Genomic DNA, 27,486 nt, shown 5'->3' on the forward strand with positions numbered 1-27,486 from the left:
CACGAGCCTCACGAGAATGATAGGGCTAAAGCCTAAAACCGTGTAGTGCTTTGCATTTCCTCTTTTTTCAACTAAACTCAGCTTTTCCGCAAGAAGCGGCACTGCCTATTCTTTTTGTGTGTGTGTGTGTGTTTGTTCTGCAATGGCTGTGTGCACCTGCTGGACTGTTCACCTTGGGAGGAAGTCTGCCTCTCTGTTTTCACTCTGCATACCACATGACTTCTTAAACACACACTTCTTACTTGTGCACCTGCGGCTTTTACTGAGTTTACACAGTAGCAAAGACCCAGGATCCCCTACAGATATCCCGAGATGTATACCTGTTCTAAATGACCTCCAACCCTTCCCCTGTCTGCTGGCACATTGCTGGGACAAACACTAATTGGAACTGCAGCTCTGCCAGCTACTTATGACTTACTATATGCTTTCCATTCCTGTTATGCCCCATGGTTGAGTTTTCTGGTGGCTTTTGAAGCAGTTTGTCAACCTGCATAAGGGCTCACTCTGGCCCTTTGATTCCACCTACTTGCTTTTTGAGTTAGCACCCCTTTGGGAGGAAGAGAAATTCTTCTTTTGCCATTTGCGAGTGCTTACCTCAAGCCCTAAGTCCTCTAAGAGGTTATTACTTTCTATCAAGAGGGCAAATAAACGTTGCCCTCTGGAATCAAAGTGCTGTTTTTGGAAGCATATAAAGGCTTTCCGTAAGTATTTCTCTCGCTTCCTCCCAATTTCCTTCTGTAGCATCCATTCCTCTATTCCATGCCTTTCTCAACATGCATCAAGACCTTCAAGGTCATATTTGAATGAAAGGAAGTCCAGCCCCCTTGTGGTAATTAGCTAAATTTTATTTTATTTTTATTGTTGACAGTCTCGCTCTGTTGCCCAGGGTGGAGTGCAGTGGCACCATCTCGGCTCACTGCAGCCTCCGCTTCCTGGGTTCACGCAATTCTTCTGCCTCAACCTCCTGAGTAGATGGGATTACAGGTGCCCATCACCACACCCGGCTAATTTTTGTATTTTTAGTACAGACGGGGTTTCACCACATTGGTCAGGCTGGTCTTGAACCCCCTGATGTCAGGTGATCCATCTACCTTGGCACCCAAAGTGCTGGGATTACAGGTGTGAGTCATGGTACCCAGCCCCAAAGGGAAAATTCTGATTCTGCCCTCAAAGCATTTGAAGCCAATGTGGAACTGATTCAAACGAAAGTTGTTACAAAGCCCAGAACCAATGAGACTACAGGGCAACTAAATGACTCAGCCTCCACTCAAGTGGCCTAACAAAAAAAAAAGGCATGCCCCTTACTGACAATAAATCTTACTTACTTCAGTCTCTACAGTCCTTTTACACAAAGGATCTAGCATAAAACCAACTGAAGGGAACACAAAATAGTAAGAAAATGTGATCTACATGAGACGAAATAGTCAATGGAAACATAGAGACTGCCCAAATAATAGATTAGATGGGGACTTCACAATAATGATAAAAATGCTAAAGAATTTACTGCAAAATGTGGACAACATGCATGGAGAGCTGGGGAACTTCAGTGAATACATAGAAACTATTAAAAAGAGCCAAATAGGAAAACCTAGAAATAAAAAATTTGAATTAGAAATAACTCTCCTTTGCAGACTGGAAACGGTAGAGAAAAAACAATAGTGAACTTGAAAACAGGGAAAGAGGTTCATGTCTATAATCTCAGCACTTTGGGAAGCTGAAGTGGGAGGATTACTCAACACCAGAAGTTCAAGACAACTCTAGTTAACATAGACCCCATCTCTACAAAAAAAAAAAAAAAAATTAAATTAAAAAATCAGCTGGGTGTGGTGGTGTGTGACTGACATCCCAGCTACCAAGGCACAAGAATCCTTCGAGCCCAGGAGGTCAAGTCTGAAATTAGCTACAATCACGCCACTGCACTCCAGCATGGGCAAGAGAGTGAGATGCTGTCTCTTTAAAAAAAAAAAAAAGAAAGAAAGAAAATAACAAATATCCAAATCAAAAGCAAAGGGACAAAAGTAATTTTTTAAAACATACATGAGATTTGTAGGATAATATCAAATAATCTAACATACAAGGAACTAAATATAAAGTCTCAGTAAAAGAGGAAAGAAAAATGGGGCAGAAAAATTTTGAAGATATAGTGAATACGAACTTTCTAAAACTGATGAAAGACCCAAAATACAGACCCAAATTGGCAAATCTAAGAAGGATAAAACACAAACACAGACACACAAGCCTACGATAGTCAAATTGCTGACCAAATAAAAGGAAGTGAATCCTAAAGGTAGTCAGAGGGGGGAAATAGACACATTACATTCAGGAGAACAAAGACTCAAATGACAGCAGATTTCTCACCAGAAACAACAGATGACAGTGGCAATGGAACAATATCATAAAATAGCTGAAAGAAAGGTGTAAAACCAATGACCTAGGTTCCACTTTAAGAAGAAAAGGACAGCAAATTAAACCCAAAGTGCTTTCAAAGGTAATCATAAAAATAAAATACTGAAATAGAAAATAGAAAAAAAAGTTAACACGGTTCTTTAACAAGCTGAGTAAAACTGAAAAGCCAATAGCAAAATTGATTAAGAAAATAAAAGAGTAACCAAAGGTATAATTAAAAAGGGGAAAGGAAGCATCACAGTAAATCCTAGTTATTAAATGAACAGTAAGGTTACAATGCATGTAACTTTATGTCAATAAATTTGGCAACTTCAGAAAAATCCTTGAATATCATAAATGGTCAAGAGTGACACAAGAAGAAACCGAAATACCTACACAGCCCTATAACTATCAAAGACACTGATTTTATAATCAAAAAATCCTCACAACAAAAATTTCAGTCCCAGATGGCTTCACTGGTGAAGGATCCCAAAAATTTTAAGAAAAAAAAAGTACTAATCCTAAATAAATTTTTTCAGAAAAACAGAGGATTGAATACTTCCACTTGTTTTAATATTATCAAATCTAGCATAATACAACATGATTTCAGCCTGGTTTATCTCAGGAATACAAAATTGGCTTAATATTTGAAAATCAATCCTCTGGTGGATCATGAGGTCAGGAAATCGAGACCATCCTGGCTAACATGATGAATCCTCGTCTCTACTAAAAATTAGCCAGGCATGGCGGCACGTGCCTATAGTCTCAGCTACTTGGGAGGCTGAGGCAGGAGAATCACCTAAACCTGGGAGGTGGAGGCTGCAGTGAGCTGAGATCATGCCACTGCACACCAGCCTGGGCGACAAAGCCAGACTCCGCCTCAAAAATAAACAGCTAAAAAAAATAAATGAAGGTATAAAAATCAGAAAAGATGGTCATTACTCATAGATGATGAGATTGGTGTAAGAAAATTCCACTGAATCTATAAAATAGCTACTAGAATAAGTACACTTAGTAAAATTTCAGAATTCAAAGTCAATATACAATATATTTCTTTATACTAAAAATAAAAATTCGAAAATCAAAAGTTTAAAAGCACTTGTAAAACATGTCACAGAAAAAAATATATAACAAAAGAAATGTTTCTATACAGGAAAAATATCTCAAGAAGAATCACTAAGTCACAGATCTTGAACTTACTCCATTATTTAATACACACATAAAAGATACTAAATAAAACCCTAAGTTAAAAATAAACTTTTACCTATTTCAAAGTTACTGTATGTAAATTGAAAAGATTTTTTCCACAGAAATAAGGTAGGTAGTAGGAGAGTAAAGAATAAGTCTATTAGGAACACTTTACCATTCATTCATTTCTCTCATTCATTCTTTTCTCTGGCACAAAGGAAGCAAGAAGAGGGAAAAAAAAATCTTAGAAGCTATTTAGCTCAAGCTTGGGTTAGTCATTCTCAAGCTTAGGTTATGTATATACCTAGCATGGCAATATTTTACATTTTACTCATAATACAGTCCCTGTCTCCTGGTTTAAGCATGTAAAATAATTTTGAGCAGCACTGTCAGCCAACAATAAGGAAGAGCTAAAACATACAGAAAAAAAGTACTAAATGCATTTTAACCACTCAGCATTCAGACGGAAAGGCCAAATAAGATTGCAGCAGCAAAATGTGATTATGAAAGTCAATTCATCAAAAGTTAAGGGGATAAAGAGATAAAGAAAAATGTTTTAACCAATAATGACAGACTACTAACTCTTCTACCAGCTATAAAATTCATCAGGTTAGAATTACTATAATTCTTTTATGTGCAGCTCTACGGAGACAGCAATCTTGCACATAGCAACATTCAATAATACTTTAACAAGTAAATATTAATATACTTCAGTGACCTTTCCCTCTAAGAAAAAAAAAAAAATCTGAATTAAAGCTTTACCTAAACTGAAGGTGCTAGGAGTAAAAATAGAGAAGTAGACCCAAAGACTACTTAATCTTTAAATGGCTCACATATCTGCTGTTCTGAAGTAGGGTAGATTCTATAGTTTTACCCAAATTATTGCCTCTTCCCTTGGCTTTAGGTGCACAACCTTGAAATTTCAACCAATGCACTTAATCAGATATACACTACACACAAAGCATTGTGCTAGGTAATGTATATAATGAACAGGAATACAGTTAAATCTTAAGAGTTGGAATCTGCCATCAAGGACCTGAGACTCTAATAATAAAGCTAAAATAACACAACTAAATAATTTAATGTACAAGTGATGAGTGTCATGACAACTGAAACCAGTGCTGAGAAGTCATAGTGGGAGGAGTCACTTCGTCCAGCTGGATAGATCACGGATAGCTTTCTGGAAGAATTGGAATCACACTTCATCTTTGACTTCAACACACAGAAAGGATACAAAGACAGTATACCATAACACAAGGCTCTGGAATCAAAATATCTTCTTTTGGATCCTGTCTCCATCATTTACTAGCTATGAATAAAGTACGCTATTTCATCTTCCTAATACTCAATTTCCTCATCTTCAAGAAACAAGAACCTATCTTGCACACAATGACTGTATAATGATTTATATTAATAGTAAGCACTCAATAAATGGTGCCTACTACTAATGTTCAGAAAAAAGAAACAGTAAAAATAACATGACAGTGAATCACGAAAGTTCACCTTTGCTGAAATTAAGACTCATAAAAAGTAGAAAGATATAAATGGAAAGATAATTTAAAGCAAATCATTAGCTTTCTTAAAGGCAAGCTAAAAGTATGCAATTTATGATCTGGGAATGCTGAAGGTTTTGATCAAGCAATGGGATATAAACAAGGCTGGGCATCCATATGAGAAGAACTGGAAGGGAGAAAGGCCTAGAGATAAAAACAGATTTGTTAGAAAGCAAATTGCAATCATTTAGATACGGAGTGTGAGCCCCCTACTAAGCAACGCCAGTAAGGATTATTAAGAGAGAACCTCATGACTAAGTGAATGGGAGGGAGGAGAAGCCAAAAAATTTCAAGGCAGCATAATTTGGAGAAGTGAAATTAAAATAAGTGAATCCAGAGAACACTTCTTTTCAGAAATTAGTTTGAAGTTTAGATGAGAGATCCAAGCAGATATACAGCCAGTAATTAGAGATAAAAGCTTAAGACTGTGAAGAGTGGTTAAGTCTAAATATACTTATGTGAAAATAAATGCAGAGTAGAGGTTCTAGTTTGGAATCCATTAACAAGCTCAGGGTGAAAAGCTCTGAAATTCAATGCAAATGTGTATGTATTTGCAAATCCTAGGGAGGCTGTCTTCAATCAGACTTTAAAGGATCTACAATATACACTCCCAAAGAAGTTTTTAAGAACCATTGGCATGGATTACAAAGAAAACCATTCATGGGAAAGGTCTTAGTCCGTTTGTGCTGCTATAACAGAATACAAGACAGGCAATTTATAAAGAAATTTATTAGCTCACAGTTCTGGAGGCTGAGAAGTCCCATAGCAAGGTACTGGCAGGTTTGGCAATTCTGATTCCCAGACAGACCTTGAACACTGCATCCTCTGGAGTTCCTCCCATGGCAGAAGTCAGAGGTCTCCCATGGCAGAAGTCAGAGGGGCAGAGGCAAAACTAACCTTTTATAAAGGCATTAATCCAATCAACAAAGCCAAAGCCCCCGTGACCTAATCACCTCTTAATACTTAATGCAATTAAATTTCAACAATAATTCTGGAGAAGACAAACATTTACATCTTAGCAGTAATTAATGAAATGTCAGAAGTAAAAAATGGATGAAGAAAAAAATGTCAATGAAACAACATTGAAAAACACAATTAGAATCTGAAGAAAAGGAACAAAAGAGGGTAAGACTGATTTAAGAAAAGGAATCAACATATTAGGGATTCAAGGTAAGTTAAAAAGGTGGCATCAACACTGATGTTACACATGCATAGGGCAAAAAATATAAAAGTTTGGGCCTTTATTTCAATAAATATAAATTGATTGGTAACACTGAGGTAAGCAATTTTGGCTCTAATTATATTAAAACGAAGAAATTCTATTCCAAGACATTAAGAAGTAAATGGTTGAGGGCAAATTAACAAAAAATTAAAAGTCTGACTATTACTTCAAGATTTACCAGCGACAGGAACAGAAAGCTAGCAAGAAAGTAACTAGAAACATTTTATTTTTTGTTTTGTTTTTTGCTATTATTGCTGAGTTTTTCCTAAGGAATGGGAAATGGACTTACTATGCCAAAAGGAGCCAATTGAAAAGGAAAGGTCAAAGGAAGCAAAAATACTCAAAAGTTCAGCAGTAAAAAGATCATTTAGCAAACCCAAAAGAATAATTCTTCCTATCAGACAGGAACAAAAATAAATTTTAATATGGTGAGAAAGGTGTAGTAACAAGCACAGGTGAAGGAAAAAATACTACAAAAACTCCAAAGATGTTTATTTCTTAAACTCTAAAGCACTGACAACCACGATGCTTTAGAATTTTGTTCTTTTACAATAGTAGCCAATATTATGAAAATGTCATAGTAAAAAAGTATATACAGTAATAGAAAACACCAGAATGGTGCATGGTGTAGTAGTAAATTAAGAATATGCGTGTGGCTCTAGAGTTTGCCCACAGTTTAAATTACTGTGGGCAATTAAATCTTAACTTCATGCTTCAGTGCCTCAGTATCATCACCTGCAAAATGGAGAGATAACAATGCTTACCTCATAAAACTTGTAAGTACAATAATACAAAATGTTTAACAACAACGCATATAGTTAGGTGGTAGCCACAGCAGGAGTGTTGGTGATAATTCTAACAGTAGCAACAGCAGTAATGTAACCTATCTGTGTTTAATCAACCAATTATCTAAGAAAGGAGGGGAAGGGCAAGGCTCTCAAACAAGTGTCCCATTCAACCCTTTCCTATTATACCAATAAGGAAAGAGGAGGTTCCTTTGCCTAGACAGCTAATAAACGGCAGAAGAGAGATTTGAATACTCATCTATCTGGACACAGAGATCTTCTTTCCACCACACACTTCCTCCACAGCACTACACAGTGGCAGAAGCACAACACTAGGCATTTTCTTCTTTACTACTCAACTCACAAAACCTGAGTACATCATTACATCCATCTGCCCCTCAATTTTATTTTCTAAAAAATTAAAGTTTCATTAGATCTTTTGGTGTCTCTTCAGAAAACAAAACAAACAAAAAACATGACTTTGATGAGTAAGTCCACTTAAAAGTTTTAAATACAGTAGAAAGTTTTTTTTTGTTTGTTTGTTTTTGTAAGTTTACTACAACAAAAGAGCTTAATTTTTTTTCAGGACTTCTTATTCAAACGAAATATTAGAAAAAAGACTAACATTTAGTCTCATATTATTGGCAAGTATGACTAAGCAAAACTTTGAGATAACAAAACATCAGTCTTAAGCGTTTCAAGATGACAATAAAGTTCAAAATTTTCAATTTGATGAAAAAGACATTGAAAATTATTTTCAATAATTTATGAAACTCAGAACCCTGATACATGTACAGAAGTTATTAAAGAGTAAAATACAGATATGCAGACTTCTATTCCATGCTGAAAACACAACCAGGCTTTTTTTTTTAAACATCCATCTGAAAACTCTTTTGCCCTAAAACCCTTCACTGGCTTCCCACCATCAATAACATCCGAAGTCTTAAACATGACTCAACAAAGTCCTGTGTGATCTGACTCCTTTCTCTGGAGCTTTCCACTGCCATTCTTCTCCCTTGCTTTTTTCTATTTCTTTCACTTCCTCCAAGATATCTTTTTTGTCCATTTTTAGGACCTCCATACAATCTGTTCACCAAACCTACAATGCTTTCACAGGTCTCCAATCCCATCCTTTTCCCCCGCAAAGTGTTCTTCATCCTTCCAAGCTGAGATAAACATTACACCAGGGAAGTGTTCCCAGACTTCAACACCTATCTTTCCTGCTAAATGGTAAATAAAATGAAGAGAGTCATTTCACGTCTTGTTACCTATTTCCCCAGTATCTTGCACACTGCTTAGCACAGAGTAGGTTAAGTACTCTTAAAATAAATGTTTGCTGAATTAACACATTCAAAATGTGGAGTAAGTCCAAAACCATGAAGAATTTAACCAGCATAGGTAACTAAAAAGTTTTATGTAAGTTTCAAGTTACAGCTTACCCTTGGTCCTCTGTATGTTCCTCTCTCAAACAGAGTAGTTTGGTAATCACAATGTTAAAGCAAAAAAAAAAATAAAAAAATAAAAAATCCTTTTAGATAACAGATCATAACATTTCACAAAACCAAGGTTAGAAATCACTGATCTTAAATAACTGGGATCAGCTTTTATAAATCATACAAAAGAATCCACCTGAAATTTAATTAAAAGGACAAGAACTTGGATAAGGGCTCAATTTTACCACAGCTACATACATTAGAAAAGGACCAATGACAATTCCCAGTGTCTAGGCTCTACTAGCAGTGCCTTATTTACGACAACATAATGACTGCAGTGCTACAGCCATCGAGAGTAGGCTTTATATACATGGAATATGTTTTATTAAGACTAAAGAAAAATTACAAGCATACACTCTAAGTGGCTACAGTCTTCTCATTTAGGTAAGACGGGGGATACGGCAGTAAATCTGATATGAAACTGAATGCTTAAAGGAAAGCTATTTCAACCCAAAACATTTATAAATTTTGTGTTCACCTAGTAACTACTGAATGCTAATTACACACCAGGCAGTAGTCTAAGATTTCCTTAATATACATTCATTATTTTCCCAATTTTACAGTTGAGGAAATGGAAGCCCTGAGTTAAGTAACTTACCCAATATCATACAGCTGGTAAGTGGCAGCGGCAGAATTCAAAACCAGACATTCTGCTCCAGAGTTCTCCTTCTCACCCCTGTACTATGATGCCCACTCTCCAATACAGTGAAATAGGGCTTCCATCTGCACAACTCCACTCCAGTGAAACTATTTTGCTAAGGTTACCAATGACTTCCACTTTGCTACATCTAAGGGGTACCTATTTGCCTACATTTTTTCACGCATTCTGCAGCATTTCATAAACTCCTCTTTTGCCACACACTTGTTCTTTAATGACATAAAGCCCAGTTTTCCTCCTGCGTCAGTACTAGGTCCTCTTCTCTTCCCTATCTACACATTTTTTGTAAGAAATTTCCCACAATGTCATGGTTTTAAATACTATCTGCATGACTCCAGATTTCTCCAGTCCTGAGTTCCAGACTCATACATGCAATGATCTCACACTTAGATGTATCCCACAGACTTCATACTTACTGTATTTATTATCAAAACTAGCCAACCCCTTTCCTTCTCTCTTTAACCTGTTCTCTGCCTTCTCTACTATAACCCATTCAATTGCTTGGATTATCTAAGGCGATCATCACCCTTGATTTCCCTTTCCCTCATCTCCTACATTTAATCCATTAATTTTACTTACGAAATGTATTTGGATCTGCCTGTCTCCACCATCACTCTAATGCAAACTAGCCACATCTCTGCCTACAATATGCTTCTGAATAGTCTCCTTACTTCCATTCTTGCCCTCTCAGTCTCTACAAAATATGCAGAGTAAAAACAAAATTAAATCAGTCCTTGTCTGCTTTAAATCATCTCACGTCTTCCCATACATGATGTGGCCCCTACCTACTTGTCCAACTTCTTGTCTTTACATTCTCTCCCTCATCACAAGGCTCCTTCCAGCCACAGTGGCCTTTCTCTTCCTGAAACACACCACAATTACTTCTCCTACAGTGCCTTTCATTCGCTCTTCCTTTTGCAAGAAACGTTCTTTTCCAAGACTTTGACACAGATGGTCCCTTCGCTTCTTTAGATGTTCCTCCAATGTCACCTTCTGAGTCCTTCCTTGACCAATGTGAAGTAGCCTCCCTCATAATCACTCTTTTACATGATTATTACAATAGTCACAGCTCTATTAATATCTGGATTTATCTCTTGTCGATTTTAGAATTTAAAAGCTCTATCCCCAAAGCGTCCCGTAGTACATAGTAGGTACCTAACAACTTCATTAAATGTGTGAATTTTCCTCATTGCATTATTATAAATCAACCAGTTCTGATAAAGCACTTGGTCCATGTTATATTTAGTATTAACAAGTCGTCAAAACACTCCTTAAATTTTCCAATCTAAGACTATTTCAGCACTCTAAGGGCTCCCCCCCAAGACAAAGTCTATCTATAGCATCCCACTTAAAACTGCTAAATATTCCATATGTATGAAGATTCAATTTTCTTCCTCCTCTCCAAGCTAACGAACGTGTAGGCGGGAAAGGGGAATTTTACTGGCCACCTCAGCACCTGTTACATCTTCAATCAGCGAAGAGAGGTGCAGATGAGCCAGACAGCACATGGGAGACGTGGCCTTGCTTTCAGGAATTGTATTTAGGTGAAACGTGAGTGATTTAAGCTAGAACTGCCCGAATCCCTAATAAAGGCCGTCTACTTCATTTAGAAAAACAAGGTAAAATAGTCTGTAGAAAAGAAAATATAGTCGGTTTCACTAAAATAAACCGATTTTGAGGCCCTCGGAAAATATTGAGGGTGGGGGGTTGGAATCGGTCTACATATACCGGGAAAATGAGACCAGCTCAGCAATAAAATAAAACTCGAGTCAGGCTCTTGGGGGTATCTTGAACCTGGAAGCGAGGTGGACGAGGAGGAAAAGCCACAGAGCCCTGGGACCTCCGTTCACCGCTTCGGCCTCCACTGCAGGCGCTCGGGGAAACCGCACAGATCTGTGGTTCCGCCTATCTCCCACTGCCATCCCTGCAAAGAGATATCCCCCGGATACTCACATGGGCTCGAGAGTCTTGCTGAGCCAGGACTTGAGTGCCTCGAAGTTTTCAATGATCATTTTAGAAACCATCCACAGCGGCCCTAAGGCCCGTCACACTCCTCCGCCCGCCCAGGTCGCGGCCGCTACAGCCGCCGCTACCCCCGCCCCCTCCTCCGCGCGCCGCCCGCGTGGGCCGCGGTGGGAGGCGCCGGTGGCAGGTTCCTGCGGGCCCCGGTCGGCGAACAGCTCTGCAGGGACAGCCGCAGGCCGCAAGTGCACGGGATGCTAGGAGCTCCCCGTTCCCGGACCCCGGCCCGGGCTGAAGAAGCAACGGTTTGCCCGGGCCCTCCCCCTTCCCTCTTCCCCAGCAAATCTACCCAGACCGGAAGCGCGACACGCGCTTAGACCCAGGCGTTCTCTCAGCCTCGGGACCAGGTGCTTGTTGGCTACGTCGAAAAGGCAAAAGTAAAGAAAGCGAAGGCGAAGGGCAGCTCAATGGGAACGATTCAGGGGGTCTTCCTGGCTCCCAGCACCCCCAAGAAGATGGCTGCCGAAAAATCTCGCGAGAATTGATGAAGTCTCGCGGTGGTTCCTGGAGCCCGCTGGGAAGAGACGTAAGGTCGGCGGAGAATGCGCGGGTCGAGTGCTGTAGTTCGCTTTTTGAGTGTGTGCTTTGCTTGGGGCCTTTGTGCCTTTTTATTCTTTGCTTATCTTTATGATATAAAGAACTTGTTTCTTACAAGGAGGAAAAGACCGCTGACTTCAGAAACAGCAGGAGCCCTAGCTAGTCCCCAGTAAGACGGCCGTGGTCTTACCAGCTGGAACGGACCTGCCGAATGGATCGCTAGTTGAGAGCGTACACACCCGCGTGCGCGACACCAGGCGGCCCGTAGGCTCCAGGTGCCGAGCGCGCTACCTCGTCAATTTACCTAAGTGCCCTACCAGTACCATATTCTGTGTATGCTGTGATGTGAACGAGGTTTATAAATACAGGCTGGTCTAATGGAGCCCAATGAGACCGCTAGAGGATTAGTGTCTTGTCCAACAGTACTCAACTTGTTGGTAGAGCCCTAATGACTCAGGGATGCCCCAAGGGAAAGGTGAGAGAACCTTCACGTCTCTCAGGTAGTTTCCAGCCTGCACTTTCCCCCAGATAAAGATAAGTTTTGTTATTTTTAAAATGCTCTTTATTTAGAGCAAATTCAGCCCTATCTCACATCGGGAAATTATATAGTATCAAAAGAGAGAGTCTTCATATCAGCAACCCAAATAAACAAACTATTTGCCTGGGTGATCAAATAAGTTTGATTCCTGCTTGAGTTGTATTTAGATACTAGGTGGAATTTTACGAAGGGTCTACGTTCCATGAACTGTAGTAGAATGAAAATATTCACAATCTAAAGACATTTTCAGTAAGTAGATAAATGAAAGCTCTTTATGAGAGACACCGATAGGGTAAATTGTTCTTAGGAACTCTGAGTTTGTAATTTGCTAGAGTGAAGTCTCCTTAAGGATTAAGTGGAAAGATTATGAACTACAAAGCAAGACATTTGTTTTAAAATACAGCATATAGAGTAGAATACAAATTAGAATCCAGCTACTGAATAACCAGGGTGTTGATTAAAGTGATTTAGCTAAGTGAAATAAACCAGACATGAAGGACAAATATTATGATTCTACTTACATTAAGTATCTAGAGTAGTCAAAACTCCTAGAGACAGAAGCTGGAATGGTAGCAAGAGCAGGGGTGGAGAGGGTGCCCAGGAGAAGGGGAAATGAGGAGTTATTTTTCAGTGAATAATAGAGTTTCAGTTTAGGATGATTTAGATTCTGGAGATGAGTGGTGGTGTGTGGGTTGCACAATATGAATGTACTTAATGCAGTGGACCATATACTTAATGAAAACGGTAGGTTTTATATGTATTTTACAATAAAATTTGTTTATAAATTTAATACTGCCAAAAGTTAAAATTATATTTGTTTAGTCTTCGTTGTAGCCTTGCCACAGGCTGATGTCACCAATATTTTCAGCCTTATCACCAGCTATTCCATGACTCTGGTTCTCCACTTCAGCCTTCCAAAGCTTCTATCAAATACTGTATACCCCAGGTAAACTGATTTGCTCACCCTCCCTTTCTCCAAACATTTGTTCACTTTATTTTCCACAGAGAACGCTTCTACTTCTTTCCCTGATTGCTCAAACTTTGCCTATCCATCTCTCATACCACTGTCACTGTCTTATTTAAAGTCTTTTATTCTTCCTAAATAATAGCAAAAGCCTTTTAATATCTTTGCCTTTTATGCTGACCTCCATCTCAGTTCATCTTCAGTTACCCTCATAATCATTGCCTTTAATAGCAATAATTCAAAAATTTGTATCTAATCATGTCACTTTCTTGCTTAAAATCTTCAACTTCCACATTATCTGTAGAATAAAACACATTATTTAACATCCTATAAAGGTTCTTTCATAAATCAGACACCTTCCTTTTTGCCTACAAACTCCTTTCAGTGCCTTTCAGTCTTTGCTCCAGCCATCCTAAACTATTTTGAGTTCCTTAAAAGAAATTGTTCCATGAAAAGGCCCTTTATGCAAGGTGCCCCCCAGATATCAAAGGAGAAATCAAATGAACAAAGCAGACAATCCAGTTTGGTCAGTAAAGAGTGTTTTGTTGGGGGTAACTTACAGACAGAAGCATGGTCTTGAGTGGCAGCAAGACAGGTAGATCTCTGCCCTATTACTCCCCAGACCAGTACTTAGGTGCCATAAGGAAAGGGTGTACGTACTCTATAGAGACATTTAAAGGCAGCCCTCCAGACAGGCAAGAATGCTATATGCATCATAGCCTGTAATTTGTGTGATAACATCAGGGTTGCTTTGTTCTTACACTAAGGACAGTAAATAAAGTAATAATCACAGGACTGGGCCTAATCAGAAGTCAACATGACAAATTAGCATTCAAGATGGAGTAACCGTTTGTCTCCACAGAAGTGTGTCCTCTCACTAAATTGAGCCATTGCAAAATGCATTTCTCTACCTTTCATTTGATGGATTCGTACTTACGCGTCAAAATGCAGTGCATTTTTGCAGTGCAAAATGCAGCATCACCTTTGGAAATCCATCCTTCACCTCCCTTATCTGAAGCAAGAGCTCCTCTGAGATGTTCTGACATCAGCCTGTGTTTGCTTCTTTTATAGCACTCATAGGTTTATATTTTGCTATGAGTATGTGATTATCTGTTCTTTAGTGGATTATAGCTTTGAATCCCCCGCTTCAAGAACAGCCACTAATATATACAGCCAATTCTTATTTACAGTGGTTCTGTAAAAAAGCCACAAATAATTAATTGGTGAATATGGAACCATTGCTACTAGGAGAAATACAGGATTAGGTTCCTTCAAGCCTCTTATCAAATGTTTGTCAACCAGCCCATAAATAGCTTGCTTTATGTGTGTTTCTTTTTAAAGGCACCTTATGTAGGCAGAAGAAAAATTTTAAGGCACCTTATTTAATATAGTTGATTCATTAACATTGAACTCATAGCCAGTGGCACTATAACTTATGCTTGCATGGTGTATGTATTTTCTCTTTAAAAAGAAGAGCCTTTTGGCACTTAGGGACCTAGATAGCCTCATTACTACACTTGGGGGGCATTTTAAACAGTGAAATCACAAAAAGCTCAAAAATGCAACAAATATAGCACTAAATAGACCATGAAAAGGACACTTGTTTCCAGTGTGAGAGCTAAAACAGGAAGGCAGAGCATCCCCTTGTTTCACTAAAGCTGGGAACATGTGCATCACATGACTCAGATTTTTTACCTCTGTTCATGTCGACAAGTGACTGCAAAAGCATTCCAAGTATTGATTTGGGCATTGCAAATACATTTTAGCAAGTAGGCAAACTCACAAATACAGAATCTGCAAGTAATAAGGATCAACTATATTTTTTGAATGACCAAAGGAAGCCCTACCACTTCCATGAAGCCTTTCCTGGCCACTGTGGCTGATAGCAATATCTTCCTCCTCTAAATTTATAGTACAGTGTTTATTATCACTCCACGGCGAGTCATTTTTGCTTCCTAGAATGCTTCTCTTCCTTAACCATTAACATTTATCCTTCATTTATCCCTGCTTCATCTTCTTTGGCCCTGCCTTCAAAGGTGACAATTAGCTGATGTAATCATCAATTCTACTGAGAGAAGACTAAACAGCTGCCATAGACTACTTTCTCTATTCAGTAACGTACATCTTGGAATGTCCAGTATTAGGTTACGTGCTTAACATTTTCCAATACAGCATGTTCTTTCAAGGCCTTGTGACTTTATTAGCGCTGTTCCCTTTTGCCAGAATGATTTTCCTTATTGCTCAAATGCCAGTACCTCAGTGATACCCTAGACAAAGGTCTAGCTCCCTACCTGTAGAACGGGAGTTAAAACATTTACTGGGAAGAGATAGTGAGGACAGATAAAAATAAAACGTTTTATTTAGTTTTCTCATCTTTCTCGGCCTTATGAGCTCTTTTAAGGACTGGACTCAAGTTTATTCCTCTCTACTATCTGCTCTTAACTCTGTCTGAAACAAAAAGTGTTTATTGAAGACACATGCTTTGTTTTAAATAGGAAGGAAGCAGAGGCAGAAAATATTTTAGATAGGCGAGAGAGTGATACACCCTCTAACAGACCTGTATTTCTTTATGGTTTATTACCGTAAGTTGCCTTCTTCTTTCAGCTGCACTGATCCCATTCTCTATAGTGTGCTGAATTCCTCCTCAGGTTTTTCCAGCTGTCTTCTCCAGTTGAGTACAGTCTTACTACTTTCAATAGTGCTTTTGAAGTCTTGTTTAAAAACAGTCTGCATTTCCAGATCACAAAGAGATTCTGTATTTTCTTCTATTTCTTTTACAGTCCATTACTCTACTTAGAATCACATTTAAGTCTTTATTCTCTCTGTAATACATCCCTGTTTGTGGTGTAAAGTGAGGATCTAGGCCATTTTTTTTTCTATAAGTCTACTCAGTTTATTCCTTCCTGTTGATTTCTTTCTTTCTTTTTTTTTTTTTTTTTTTTCCCTGACATAGAGTCTCTCACCATCTCCCAGGCTGGAGTGCAATGGCGCAATCTTGGCTCACTGCAACCTCTGCCTCCCAGGTAGCTGGGACTACAGGCGTGTACCACCATGCCCATCTAATTAGAGATGGGGTTTCACCATGTTGGCCATGCTGTTCTTGAACTCCTGGCCTCAAGTGATCGGCCCGCCTCGGCCTCCTAAAGTGTTGGGATAACAGGTGTGAGCCACTGTGCCCAGTCTCCTTCCTGTTTGATTTTTGATGCCACTTATATCTTTCTGTTTTCATTTCATTTGTGTTCTGCTTCTGACCTATTTTTCAATTGGTCATTTTGTCTGTGCCTACACCAGTACCATGTTGTTTTTATTTACTGTTGTATTGTATTATAGAATATCTTAATATATAATAAGGCAAATCCCTCTTCTTTGCTCTTTTTCAAATTTAACTTGGCTAAATATGAATCTTGGTCTGGCACAGTGGCTTACACCTATAATCCCAGCACTTTGGGAGGCCGAGGCAGGCAGATCACTTGAGGTTAGGAGTTCGAGACCAGCCTGGCCGACATGGTGAAACCCCATCTCTACTAAAAATACAAAAATTAGCCAAGTGTGTTAGCACATACCTGCAGTACCCAGGCCAAAGGCTGAGGTGGGAGTATCGCTTGAACCTGGGAAGTGGAGTTGTCAGTGAGCCGAGATTGTGCCATTGTACTCCAGCCTTGGCGACAGAGTAAAACTACATCTAAATAAATAAATACATAAATAAGTGTGAACCTTTAGTTTTCCAAATACATAGAACAAGATGGTTGAACTTGTAAAAAAACAAAATCTTCATTGAAGTTATGGATTAATTTGGATTGAGTTGACATCCTACAATGCATAGCAGTCACAGGGGTGTGCAGCTCAGATCTCCCTTCACTGCCCAAGTGCAAGGACCATAGTTACATGACAGCCTCCAGTTGTTAATTCTTTCTAGGTTCACCTCAGCTTTCAAGTTGAAGTTACACTATTCTCAGGGCAAACCCTCTCCCGCATGCCCATCCCCAGCTCAAGACTGAGCAAGGGATAAGGACCTGCTCGATATTGGGATGGCAGAAGTATTGTCAGACCTGCATGGTAATCTAATGGCTCTCCCACCCAATTCTGCTTCCCCGCTTTCCATTTCACAGGTGCTACTCTCCAGTAAACTTTTTGCACTTTTAACCCCATCTCAGCATCCACTCCCCAGAGAACACTATAACACAAATTTAATCATCTGATTCATTCCATTTTTGTACATTTTAAAAATCATAGTTAATAATAAAATTTTAAGTATTATGAAAGAGGAAACTAGGAACCATTTTAGCAATTTAGACTGTAAAGGCTCAAGCATGGTTTCTCTAAGGATATGATACTTACATGGTTAAGAAAAGTGAATAATGAGTAAAAGTCATGTGAATCAAAGTAGAGACAAGAACATTCCAGCACACATAATAGCCTGTGGGATGTTCCTGAGGTAAAGAAGAGTCAGGATCTTAAGGACAGAGTGGTGGGAGGGTATCAAATTGGGGACATGGGAAATGGCTGTCAGTCAAGTTAGAGGTAAAAAAAATTTCATGTTAAGATTTTGGAACTGGATTTTATTTAAAATAATGATGTGAAGCCATTGAAAGGTTTTTGGTGTGGCAGGATGAATTTAAAATATGAACACACCAACGCATACTTCTTTTAAGAGAGAATCTGATTAAATTTGGGAATTTTAAAATAAAAACAGGAAGCATATCGTACTCTAATATAATAATTCAAGGGTTTTTATTTTCCTAGAAGATCAAGGGCATGTTAATAAAGGGAATATAGTTTTCTTATCTAAGACTAGACACTGATGACTTGCAAAGAAAAATAACACTTTCTGTGATATCCTTAGGTAATTCAAGAGGAAACACTTGAGCAATTACTGGTGTTGTAAACTGAGATCAGAAGACATACATAGATAGTATCATATCCCAGACCAGGCACAGTGGCTCACACCTGTAATCTCAGCACTTTGGGAGGATGAGGAAGGCAGATCATTTGAGGTCAGGAGTTGGAGACCAGCCTGGCTCACGTGGTGAAACCCATCTCTACTAAACATAAAAAAATTAGCTGGACATGGTGGTGGGTTCCTGTAATCCCAGCTACTTGGGTGGGAGGCTGAGACAGGAGAATCACTTGAACCCAGGAGGCACATGTTGCAGTGAACTGAGATTGCGCCACTGTACTCCAGCTTGGGCAACAGGGCAACAGAGCGAGACTCCATCTCAAAAAAAAAAAAAAGACATACTATCATATCCCCCTAAATTGGACCAGAGCACTTCTGGCATAAAAAGCTTTTTTAAGGCCGAGTGCTGTGGCTCACACCTGTAAGCCAGCACTTTGGGAGGCTGATCGGGTGGATCACCTGAGGTCAGGAGTTTGAGACCAGCCTGGCCAACATGGCAAAACCATGTCTCTATGTTAATACAAAAATTAGCCGGGAACGGTAGCCCACACCTGTAATCCCAGCTACTCGGGAGGCTAAGGCAGAAGAATCACTGGAACCCAGGAGGCAAAGGTTGCAGCAAACCAAGATCACACCACTGCACTCCAGCCTGGGAAACAGACTGAGACCCCATCTCAAAAAACCAAAACCAAAAAACAAAAAGCTTTGTTTGCTTTTGTTTTTGTGTGTGTGTGTGTGTGTGTGATGGAGTCTCTGTGTCACCCAGACTAGAGTACAGTGGCATAATCTCAGCTCACTACAACCTCTACTTCCTGGGCTCAAGTGATCCTCTTACCTCAGCCTCCTGAGTAACTGGGACCACAGGCACATGACACTCACGCCTGGCTAATTTCCTTTTTGTATTTTTGGTAGACGGGGTTTCACCATGTTGCCCAGGCTGATCTCTTGAGCTCAAGTGATCTGCCTGCTTGCCTTGGCCTCTCAAAGTACTGGGATTACAGGCATGAGCCACCACACCTACCTAAAAAGCTTTGAGATGCAATCACCAACTCTTCAGGGGGCACTCTGTTTATACCCATGATGAATTATGACTCCATCTCTATAGGTGCTGTGGAACTGTTGATGGATATGGTTATGGTGGGTAATAATCATAATATTAAAAAGGTATGTTTACATATATTGCATGTTCACACACACAGGCATGCAGACACAAAGTCTCCCATACGGTCAAATGAGGACGGGTAAGTATAAATCTCAGCATCCAGAGGAAAAACATGTATGTAATATTATTAAAGATCATGTAAGTGAAATGATGTGATACCTGTGTTATCAAAATGATTTGAAATGGAATAAGGAGAGAGAGTAGAGTATCAATGAAATAAGATTGGACATGAGTTGATTGTGGTTGAAATTGGATGATGGGGATGGTTATAATTCTTTGAGCTCTTACATATTAAAATTTTCCATAATAAAAAACGTTTTTTAAAAAAATCTGTTAAGGCAGAGAGACCCAGAAAACAAAAAGATCTCTGGGAATGTCTTAACAGACTGTCTACAAAGGAAGTTTCAGGAAAGCAGAGATTTTGTCTGTCTTTTTCGCAGCTGTATCTCTTTTGCTTAGAGAAGTTGATAGCACGTGGCAGGTTCTGTTGTTGAATGAATGAACATTGGAGAATAAAACCTATAACCTAGGTGACAGTCTGTCAGCTCAGACAAAGTCAAGAATCCTGGGGTTCACTCACCTGTCACACTACAAATGGCATTTGTTAGTTATTATAAGAATAAATACTTAACCACTTCAAGAGAAAGCAGATTCACAAACTTTCACCATAGATTTCATAAGTAGATATGCACATGTTTATATGCATATGATCCCACCTAGAAAGCTGCTATCATATCATTTCATTTCATTCCTTTTTTTTTCAACAAATATTTATTGTAGAGGTATCTCTGCCCTTGGCTTTTTCCCAAAGCCAAAAATCAGGGGTAAAAAATCAGAAAAAAAATCTTATTTGCTTACTAATTGAAGTGCGGGAAGGCACAGATAATCTTTTGAAGAAAATTCACCTTTGCATATTGTTCTTAGTTCCTTAGTAGCCTTAGGACAAAACTGAAAAAGGTAATGATGTAGAACCTTAATTAGGGCTTTTGAAATTTGAGGCCATTTTTATTGGGGGTCAAAACCTAAGCCAGGAAAACAACCAATAACATTGCAATAACAAACATCAGGCATAATGAAATGCCCTTAGGAGACACTGTCGAAAGCTTTGAAGCTGCACTGTCCCATCCTCCAGACAACAAAGAGAAAAAACAGTCTGCATCACCCACAAACAATAGTACATAAGTTAGGAAGAGGCTAGGTTTGGCTGCAGTAATGAACAACAACAAGGGTTCATTCCTCTCACACCCTGCATGTCCATTACAGGTTAGCTACACCTCTACTCCACGTGGTCCTCCCCCCAGGTCCCAGGCTGATGGAGCAGCCTCTGTCTGTTTGGGACATTGTCAGTCATAATGGTGGACACAAAAGAGATTATGGCAAACCACGTTTTGTCTCCTACAATTTCTGCTCACTTCTCTCCACGTTTCATCGACCAGAGCAAGTCATGTGACCAAGCCTGATTCAAAATAGACTGGAGCAAGGAGGAGCAGCAAACATAAGTGAGTTTATAATATAATCTACCATACAGGGTGAACCAGAATTTAGGAATGAGCTCACAGCCTGCATTTCATGTAACTGCCAGAGCTCAGACAGGATTTGATCCTTCCTTCCCAGAAGAAAGAGTTGACTCCCTTAACAACATCAGCTGGACCAATTCCTGGCTGTGGAAGCAACATTCATCATGTGTTTTCATAGTAAATGAATAGTAAACATAGGGGGTAGAACAAACTACACTGCCACATACCATAGCCACTACCAATGTGTGGCTGTTGAGTTCTTGTGACTATTTGGAATTGTGATGTGAAGTAAGCATAAAATGTGCACCAAATTTCAAAGCCTTAGAAAAAATGTGAACAATGTTTTTCACGTGTTGTTCCTCAACAACAAAAAAGTAAAATATCTCAATTTTTATATTACTTGCACATTGCAAGAATAATATTTTGGATATATTGGCCTATTAATATGTTAAATAAAGTATATTAATAAAGTTAATTTCACTGTTTGTTTGCTTTTTTTGAGATGGAGTCTCACTCTGTTGCCCAGGCTGGAGTGCAGTGGCGTGATCTCTGCTCCCTGCAACCTCTGCCTCCCAGGTGCAAGTGATTCTCCTGCCTCAGCCACCTGAGTAGCTGGGATTACAGGCAGCTGCCACCACGCCTATCTAGTTTTTTTGTATTATTCGTAGACACGGGGTTTCATCATGTTGGCCAGGCTGGTTTTGAACTCTTGTCCTCAAGTGATCTGCCTGCCTCGGCCTCTCAAAGTGCTAGGATTACAGGTGTGAGTGACCGCACCTGGCCCTCACCTTTTTATTACTATTTTTTATTTAAAAGCGTGGCCTCTAGAAAACAAAATTACATATGCAGCTCACATATTTTTGTTGGACAGTGCCTTCCTAAAATGTAAGAACTTTATCCTCTCATGTGAAATAAAGGAGAGGAATAAGGAGCTCAGTGTATTAATAGAGTAACTCTTAGTCCTCTTACTCTGTACTGCTTTGGTATGTTTTAGAATGCATCTATGAAACTACTACTGAAAACACCATTGGCATTTGTTCAGTTTGGGAAGCTTAGGTGTGGTAGGACCCAGGGAGGGAAGAGTACCTGCAGGGGGACCAGTCAATACTGAGAGCAAAGTGGGGGCCACCACCCTTCCTTTTGTGAACTATTAAGTAATAATAAACACCAGCAGATGAATTACTGGAAAGAGATGAACACTTACCAGCAGTGTGAGGCCCCATAGCTTCTCTGATCTCTATCACCAGAGAATATTAAGAGGTATACCCGTTCTAGTTCAAGAAGGAAAAGCCTTCTACAACTGGCTTAGATGAGTAAGGGAAGGCTATAATTAGATTTGTATGGAGTGTGTATGGGGCTGAGGGAGGGGTAGCCAAGAAAGATACAATGGGGGTGGTAGAAGAAGGAAACAATTAAGAAAATATTGTAATGGTCCATGTGTTTAAACTAGAGTAAGTTTAAACTAGAGTGTTTAATGGTGTTGATATTTTCAAAATAATAGACATGTGTCTATCATTAAAAAAACAACTATTCAGCTCTATCAATTGAAGATCTGCTTTCAGCGACCATTCTTTTCTCTTTACAGGCAAACAAGAGTTGTTTGTACTTACTGTCTCAGCTTCCTCTCCTCCCATCACTCCAGTTCAGTATGAACTAGTTCTGTCTCCATCATTTTACCAAAACACTTCTTGCCAAGGTTATCAGTGATTTGCTTTTCACTGACATTGACTAAATGTAATGTCCACATTTAGTCCTGTGTTATTTGACCAAATACAACATTTGACAACATTGTTCACGTTTTTTTCTTGAAACGCTTTTTCCCCCACTATTTTTACTGTATCACAATCTTAGGTTTTTTTCCCCCTGATTTTTCTGAACCCTCTAAAGTATCCTTCTTGGACTTCAACCACACTTCATATGGATGTGCCTTGGAATTCCTGTTGGTCCTTTTTTCAATCTAAACATGATCCCCAACCCATCTTACCTATTTTTACTAGTTAAACTCCTATATCCATGCCGATGTTTCCCAAAGGTCATTACTTGGATGTCTTCTAGGCATTTCAAATCAGTCTCCAAAACTAAACTCATTATCTTCACTAACCAGTTTTGCCCCTTTCCTGTGATATGTCACTCATAGAAAGCCACCATCATCTAATTGCTCAAGTCAAAAATCTAGGTATCATCTTTCTTCTTTTACCACTATCCAATTAATATCCCAATTAATATCTATTGAGTCTTCCTCCTAGGCATACTACTCATTGTCATTCAACCCAGATGATACACTTCAGCCAAGGAAACCCATTAAAGCCTCCTCTAAACATGTAAACCTTTATTGGCTTCCCATATCCCAGGCTAAAGTACAAATTTATTAATTATAATACTTAATTGAAATTAACTGTGTTTTATGGTATTAAGCACTGTTCTAAATGCTTTACATTTATTTATTCTCACAATTTAGCATTCCCAGTTTACAGCTGAGGAAATTAAGCTTCAAGTTGCTCAAGTGTATAGAATGAATCAATGGCAGAGGTTGAACTCAGGTCAGTAATCAACACCACATCCTTAACCACATGCTTTCTTATATCTTTCATTAATTGACACCTGCCTAGCTCTTCAGTTTCTCCCATTCTCCACTTTTTACATTCTACAATGGTGTAATACCATGTTTCTGCAGTTCCCAGAATAGTACTGCATTATGCAATAGACAAACTGGTATATGCTGAATAAATCATCAACACAGGGGCATGAATATATTTTTAGAGTATTTATTATTTTTTAAATGATGAGAACATGGGAAAAATCAGAAAGACTTCCCTACATGTAATTTTATAGTTAGCATTATTTTTATTTTGAATTTCAAGTGAGAGAGCACTATAATATTTTGGTGCATAGACTGTAAATTCCTTAATCTGTTTCTACAAACAAGCCATGGTGTCCTTCATTGTGTTCTTTGCACAAAGAGCCCCTTCGGTTTAGAACATTTACCATGCCCAACCCTATCCTTCATCTAACTCCAGGACTTACCTTAAAAGTCACTTTCTCCAGGAAATCTTCCCTGACTGGGCTGAGTGTTCACAGTGTTTATCTCTGTTACAATTACATCATGTTGTATTATTAAAAGATTAGGTTCCTTGAAGGCAAAAGCTTTTTTTCATCCACTGTTTTATTCCCAAAATCTAACATAGAATAGATGATACCTTTTTAAAGTCTATCACTTTTTTCCTACATTATAATTACCATTTTTGAAACGTTGATTGACACTTGTCTGACTCTCAAGGTGCCATGAAGTGAAACATTAGTCCACAAGAAAGGCGGTTTTTTTTTTTTTTTTTAAACGGGCTTTCTTTGATATTTGTAAATCTCCCAGAGAAAGAGGAAAAAATAAAATGAACTAGTTTAAAAAAACAAAAAGAATTTCAGGGTTTTTGTTTGTTTTGCATTGTAAGGAGCTAGAAAGGTAGAGGAGGCTAAAAGCCATCTCTACTCATATTTCCAAGCACCTGGTAAATTTCTACAGTAATGTCCTCTCAATTTGTTCACACTTCCCATATTCAGAGCTTTGAGTAGTGTCCTCCCACATTGATTCTGGATTTGTCCAAGTGATTTGCTTTGCTAGTGAGATTAAGGTAAATATTATGAGATAAAAATAAATGTGATGCAAGCAACAACTAGAAAAGTGCTTGAATGCTGAGGCTGCCATGTGATGAGATACCAGTAAGATCCAGCCTGGCAACCACCAGGCATGTGAGTGAGACCATCCTAAACCAACCAACTTGCACAGATAGTGCAAACCAAAAGAACTCCCCAGCAACTCACAGAATGGTGAAAAGTAATAAATGTTTTTAAGCCACTAAGCTTGGGGTAGTGAACATTGATACAACGCCTAACAAACACACACTGAGGCTCGCGACCTCTGTTGACATATATTTTTCTTACAACACAGCTTGTACTTCCATTCATTCAACCAATATCCATAGTCAATTTACTTATATGAGAATAAATTTTGTTTTAAAAAATGAAATTAAAGTAACTCATTGCATCAAAGGAAATGCTGAATAGGCTTCCAAGGCAACAGCAACCATCAAATCTCTAGGAATCAGAGCTGCCAAAACTTGTTCAGTCATGGGCTTTTTCTATAGAATGCTGCTGCATTCAGCTGACTCAATAACAATCACCCACCCTGGGTGTTGAGATACAAATTATCAAGATAGAGAATCTAATTGACTTTGCTTAAGTATATGCCTATCACTTTGAGTAAGGAAGAGGGATTTATTACAAATAGAAGTTGAGAGATCACTTGGCATGCTAAAAGTTTTGACTATAATACTTTAACAAGAACCAGATTCTAATTCTTTTTCTTTAATAAACTATTAACTTTTTGCATGTAATTTTCCAGAAGGTAGATACTAATTTATATGAGTTGGAGAGCTGTAAGTTTGAAAGACAAATTCAAATCACAAACAGACATACAAGTACACAAAACACCAAAACAAACCTAGTGCAAATTATCATTATAAAACTTTCTGGGAGCTGAAAAAGCAATAATGATCTTATGAAGTCTTGCTTGGGTTTTTCCATCAACTTCAGATTCTTTAGATTTACACTGTGTTCTGTTTCCTCTGAGTTTCCCTAACCCCTACAGCCTCTACTCCCTTCTCCTTCTTGTGACTTCTTCTAATAGTTAACTGACCAGCTACTTCTTTATATGAATTTATTTTTGCCAAGTAAATTTTAATCTGTTTCAGATAAGAATTCAGTTTTTATTTTTTTGTATCCTTTTATATGATTAGTATTTTATTCAATAACTGTTTAAAAGTATAGAAACTGAATAGGAGTTTAAGAATAACCTAATTCGGTATCTTCATATTTACAGATGACAAAATTGGGGTCTGGGCATGTGCAAGGACTTTTCCGAAGTCAGCTGGAAAACTAATGGAAGAAACAAGTTACCTGCTATAAGACCCAGAGCCAGACTCAATTCAGGCTTTGTTAATTGACAGAATGTGATAGCTATTTAATTCAGGCTTTGTTAACTGACAGAATGCAATAGCTATTAAATTAAAAATAGACAAATAAAATACTAAAATTAAAAAGCTAACCACAAAATAGTGATACTAAATCACATGCATTAGTTCATTTCCTCAATATTTGGACTATAAATATATGAATATATCAACAAAAAATGTAAAATGGAATGTCTCTAATAAAGGATACAAATAATAGATACAAATGGCCTTGGACATTTTGGTAATTATGATTTGGTAGGTATGAGAGGCAAAATACACAAGACTGTTGGTCCTCCTTTTTTTTAGTATATTTTTCCATTAATATAAAGTTAGGAGAAAATTTTAAAAGGTTTATAGATGGCCCAAAGGCATGAATACAATAAATGCTGGCCTTCATTTGTGCTTTTTCATGAAAAATATTTATTTATTTATTTATTATTTTATTTTTTAAATTATTATTATACTTTAAGTTCTAGGGTACATGTGCATAACATGCAGGTTTGTTACATAGGTATACTTGTGCCATGTTGGTGTGCTGCACCCATCAACTTGTCAACACCCATCAACTCGTCATTTACATCAGGTATAACTCCCAATGCAATCCCTCCCCTCTCCCCCCTCCCCATGATAGGCCCCGGTGTGTGATGTTCCCCTTCCCGAGTCCAAGTGATCTCATTGTTCAGTTCCCACCTATGAGTGCGAACATGCGGTGTTTGGTTTTCTGTTCTTGCGATAGTTTGCTGAGAATGATGGTTTCCAGCTGCATCCATGTCCCTACAAAGGACACGAACTCATCCTTTTTTATGGCTGCATAGTATTCCATGGTGTATATGTGCCACATTTTCTTAATCCAGTCTGTCACTGATGGACATTTGGATTGATTCCAAGTCTTTGCTATTGTGAATAGTGCCACAATAAACATACGTGTGCATGTGTCTTTACAGCAGCATGATTTATAATCCTTTGGGTATATACCCAGTAATGAGATGGCTGGGTCATATGGTACTTCTAGTTCTAGATCCTTGAGGAATTGCCATACTGTTTTCCATAATGATTGAACTAGTTTACAATCCCACCAACAGTGTAAAAGTGTTCCTATTTCTCCACATCCTCTCCAGCACCTGTTATTTCCTGACTTTTTAATGATTGCCATTCTACCTGGTGTGAGATGGTATCTCATTGTGGTTTTGATTTGCATTTCTCTGATGGCCAGTGATGATGAGCATTTTTTCATGTGTCTGTTGGCTGTATGAATGTCTTCTTCTGAGAAATGTCTGTTCATATCCTTTGCCCACTTTTTGATGGGGTTGTTTGTTTTTTTCTTGTAAATTTGTTTGAGTTCTTTGTAGGTTCTGGATATTAGCCCTTTGTCTGATGAGTAGATTGCAAAAATTTTCTCCCATTCTGTAGGTTGCCTGTTCACTCTGATGGTAGTTTCTTTTGCTGTGCAGAAGCTCTTTAGTTTAATGAGATCCCATTTGTCAATTTTGGCTTTTGTTGCCGTTGCTTTTGGTGTTTTAGACATGAAATCCTTGCCCATGCCTATGTCCTGAATGGTA

The 27,486-nt window shown here is 38.5% G+C and overlaps 1 protein-coding gene and 1 long non-coding RNA gene across 20 annotated transcripts in view; one reads left to right on the forward strand and one right to left on the reverse strand.

The window, feature by feature from the left end:
• Positions 1–11,789, reverse strand: part of RBM26 (RNA binding motif protein 26) — a 95,752-nt gene extending 83,963 nt beyond the window's left edge. For 13 of the 19 annotated variants that reach the window (XM_030922062.1, XM_030922057.1, XM_030922055.1 and 10 more), the window contains exon 1: positions 11,238–11,516. In XM_030922062.1, coding sequence (XP_030777922.1) covers positions 11,238–11,308 — 71 coding nt within the window. In that variant the 5' untranslated portion in view covers positions 11,309–11,516. Of the gene's footprint in view, positions 1–8,572; positions 8,595–11,237 lie in introns of those variants that run through there. The other 6 variants (XM_010361833.2, XM_010361830.2, XM_010361832.2 and 3 more) reach the window with 4 other exon arrangements.
• Positions 11,704–26,017, forward strand: LOC115894554. The gene is made up of 4 exons (XR_004054660.1): positions 11,704–11,837; positions 20,668–20,903; positions 23,380–23,461; positions 25,795–26,017. It is a non-coding gene; the product is annotated as an uncharacterized LOC115894554 (long non-coding RNA).
• The last annotated feature ends 1,469 nt before the right edge of the window (positions 26,018–27,486 follow it).

The sequence above is a fragment of the Rhinopithecus roxellana genome, chromosome 18 (assembly GCF_007565055.1).
Source record: "Rhinopithecus roxellana isolate Shanxi Qingling chromosome 18, ASM756505v1, whole genome shotgun sequence".
NCBI lineage: Eukaryota > Metazoa > Chordata > Mammalia > Primates > Cercopithecidae > Rhinopithecus > Rhinopithecus roxellana.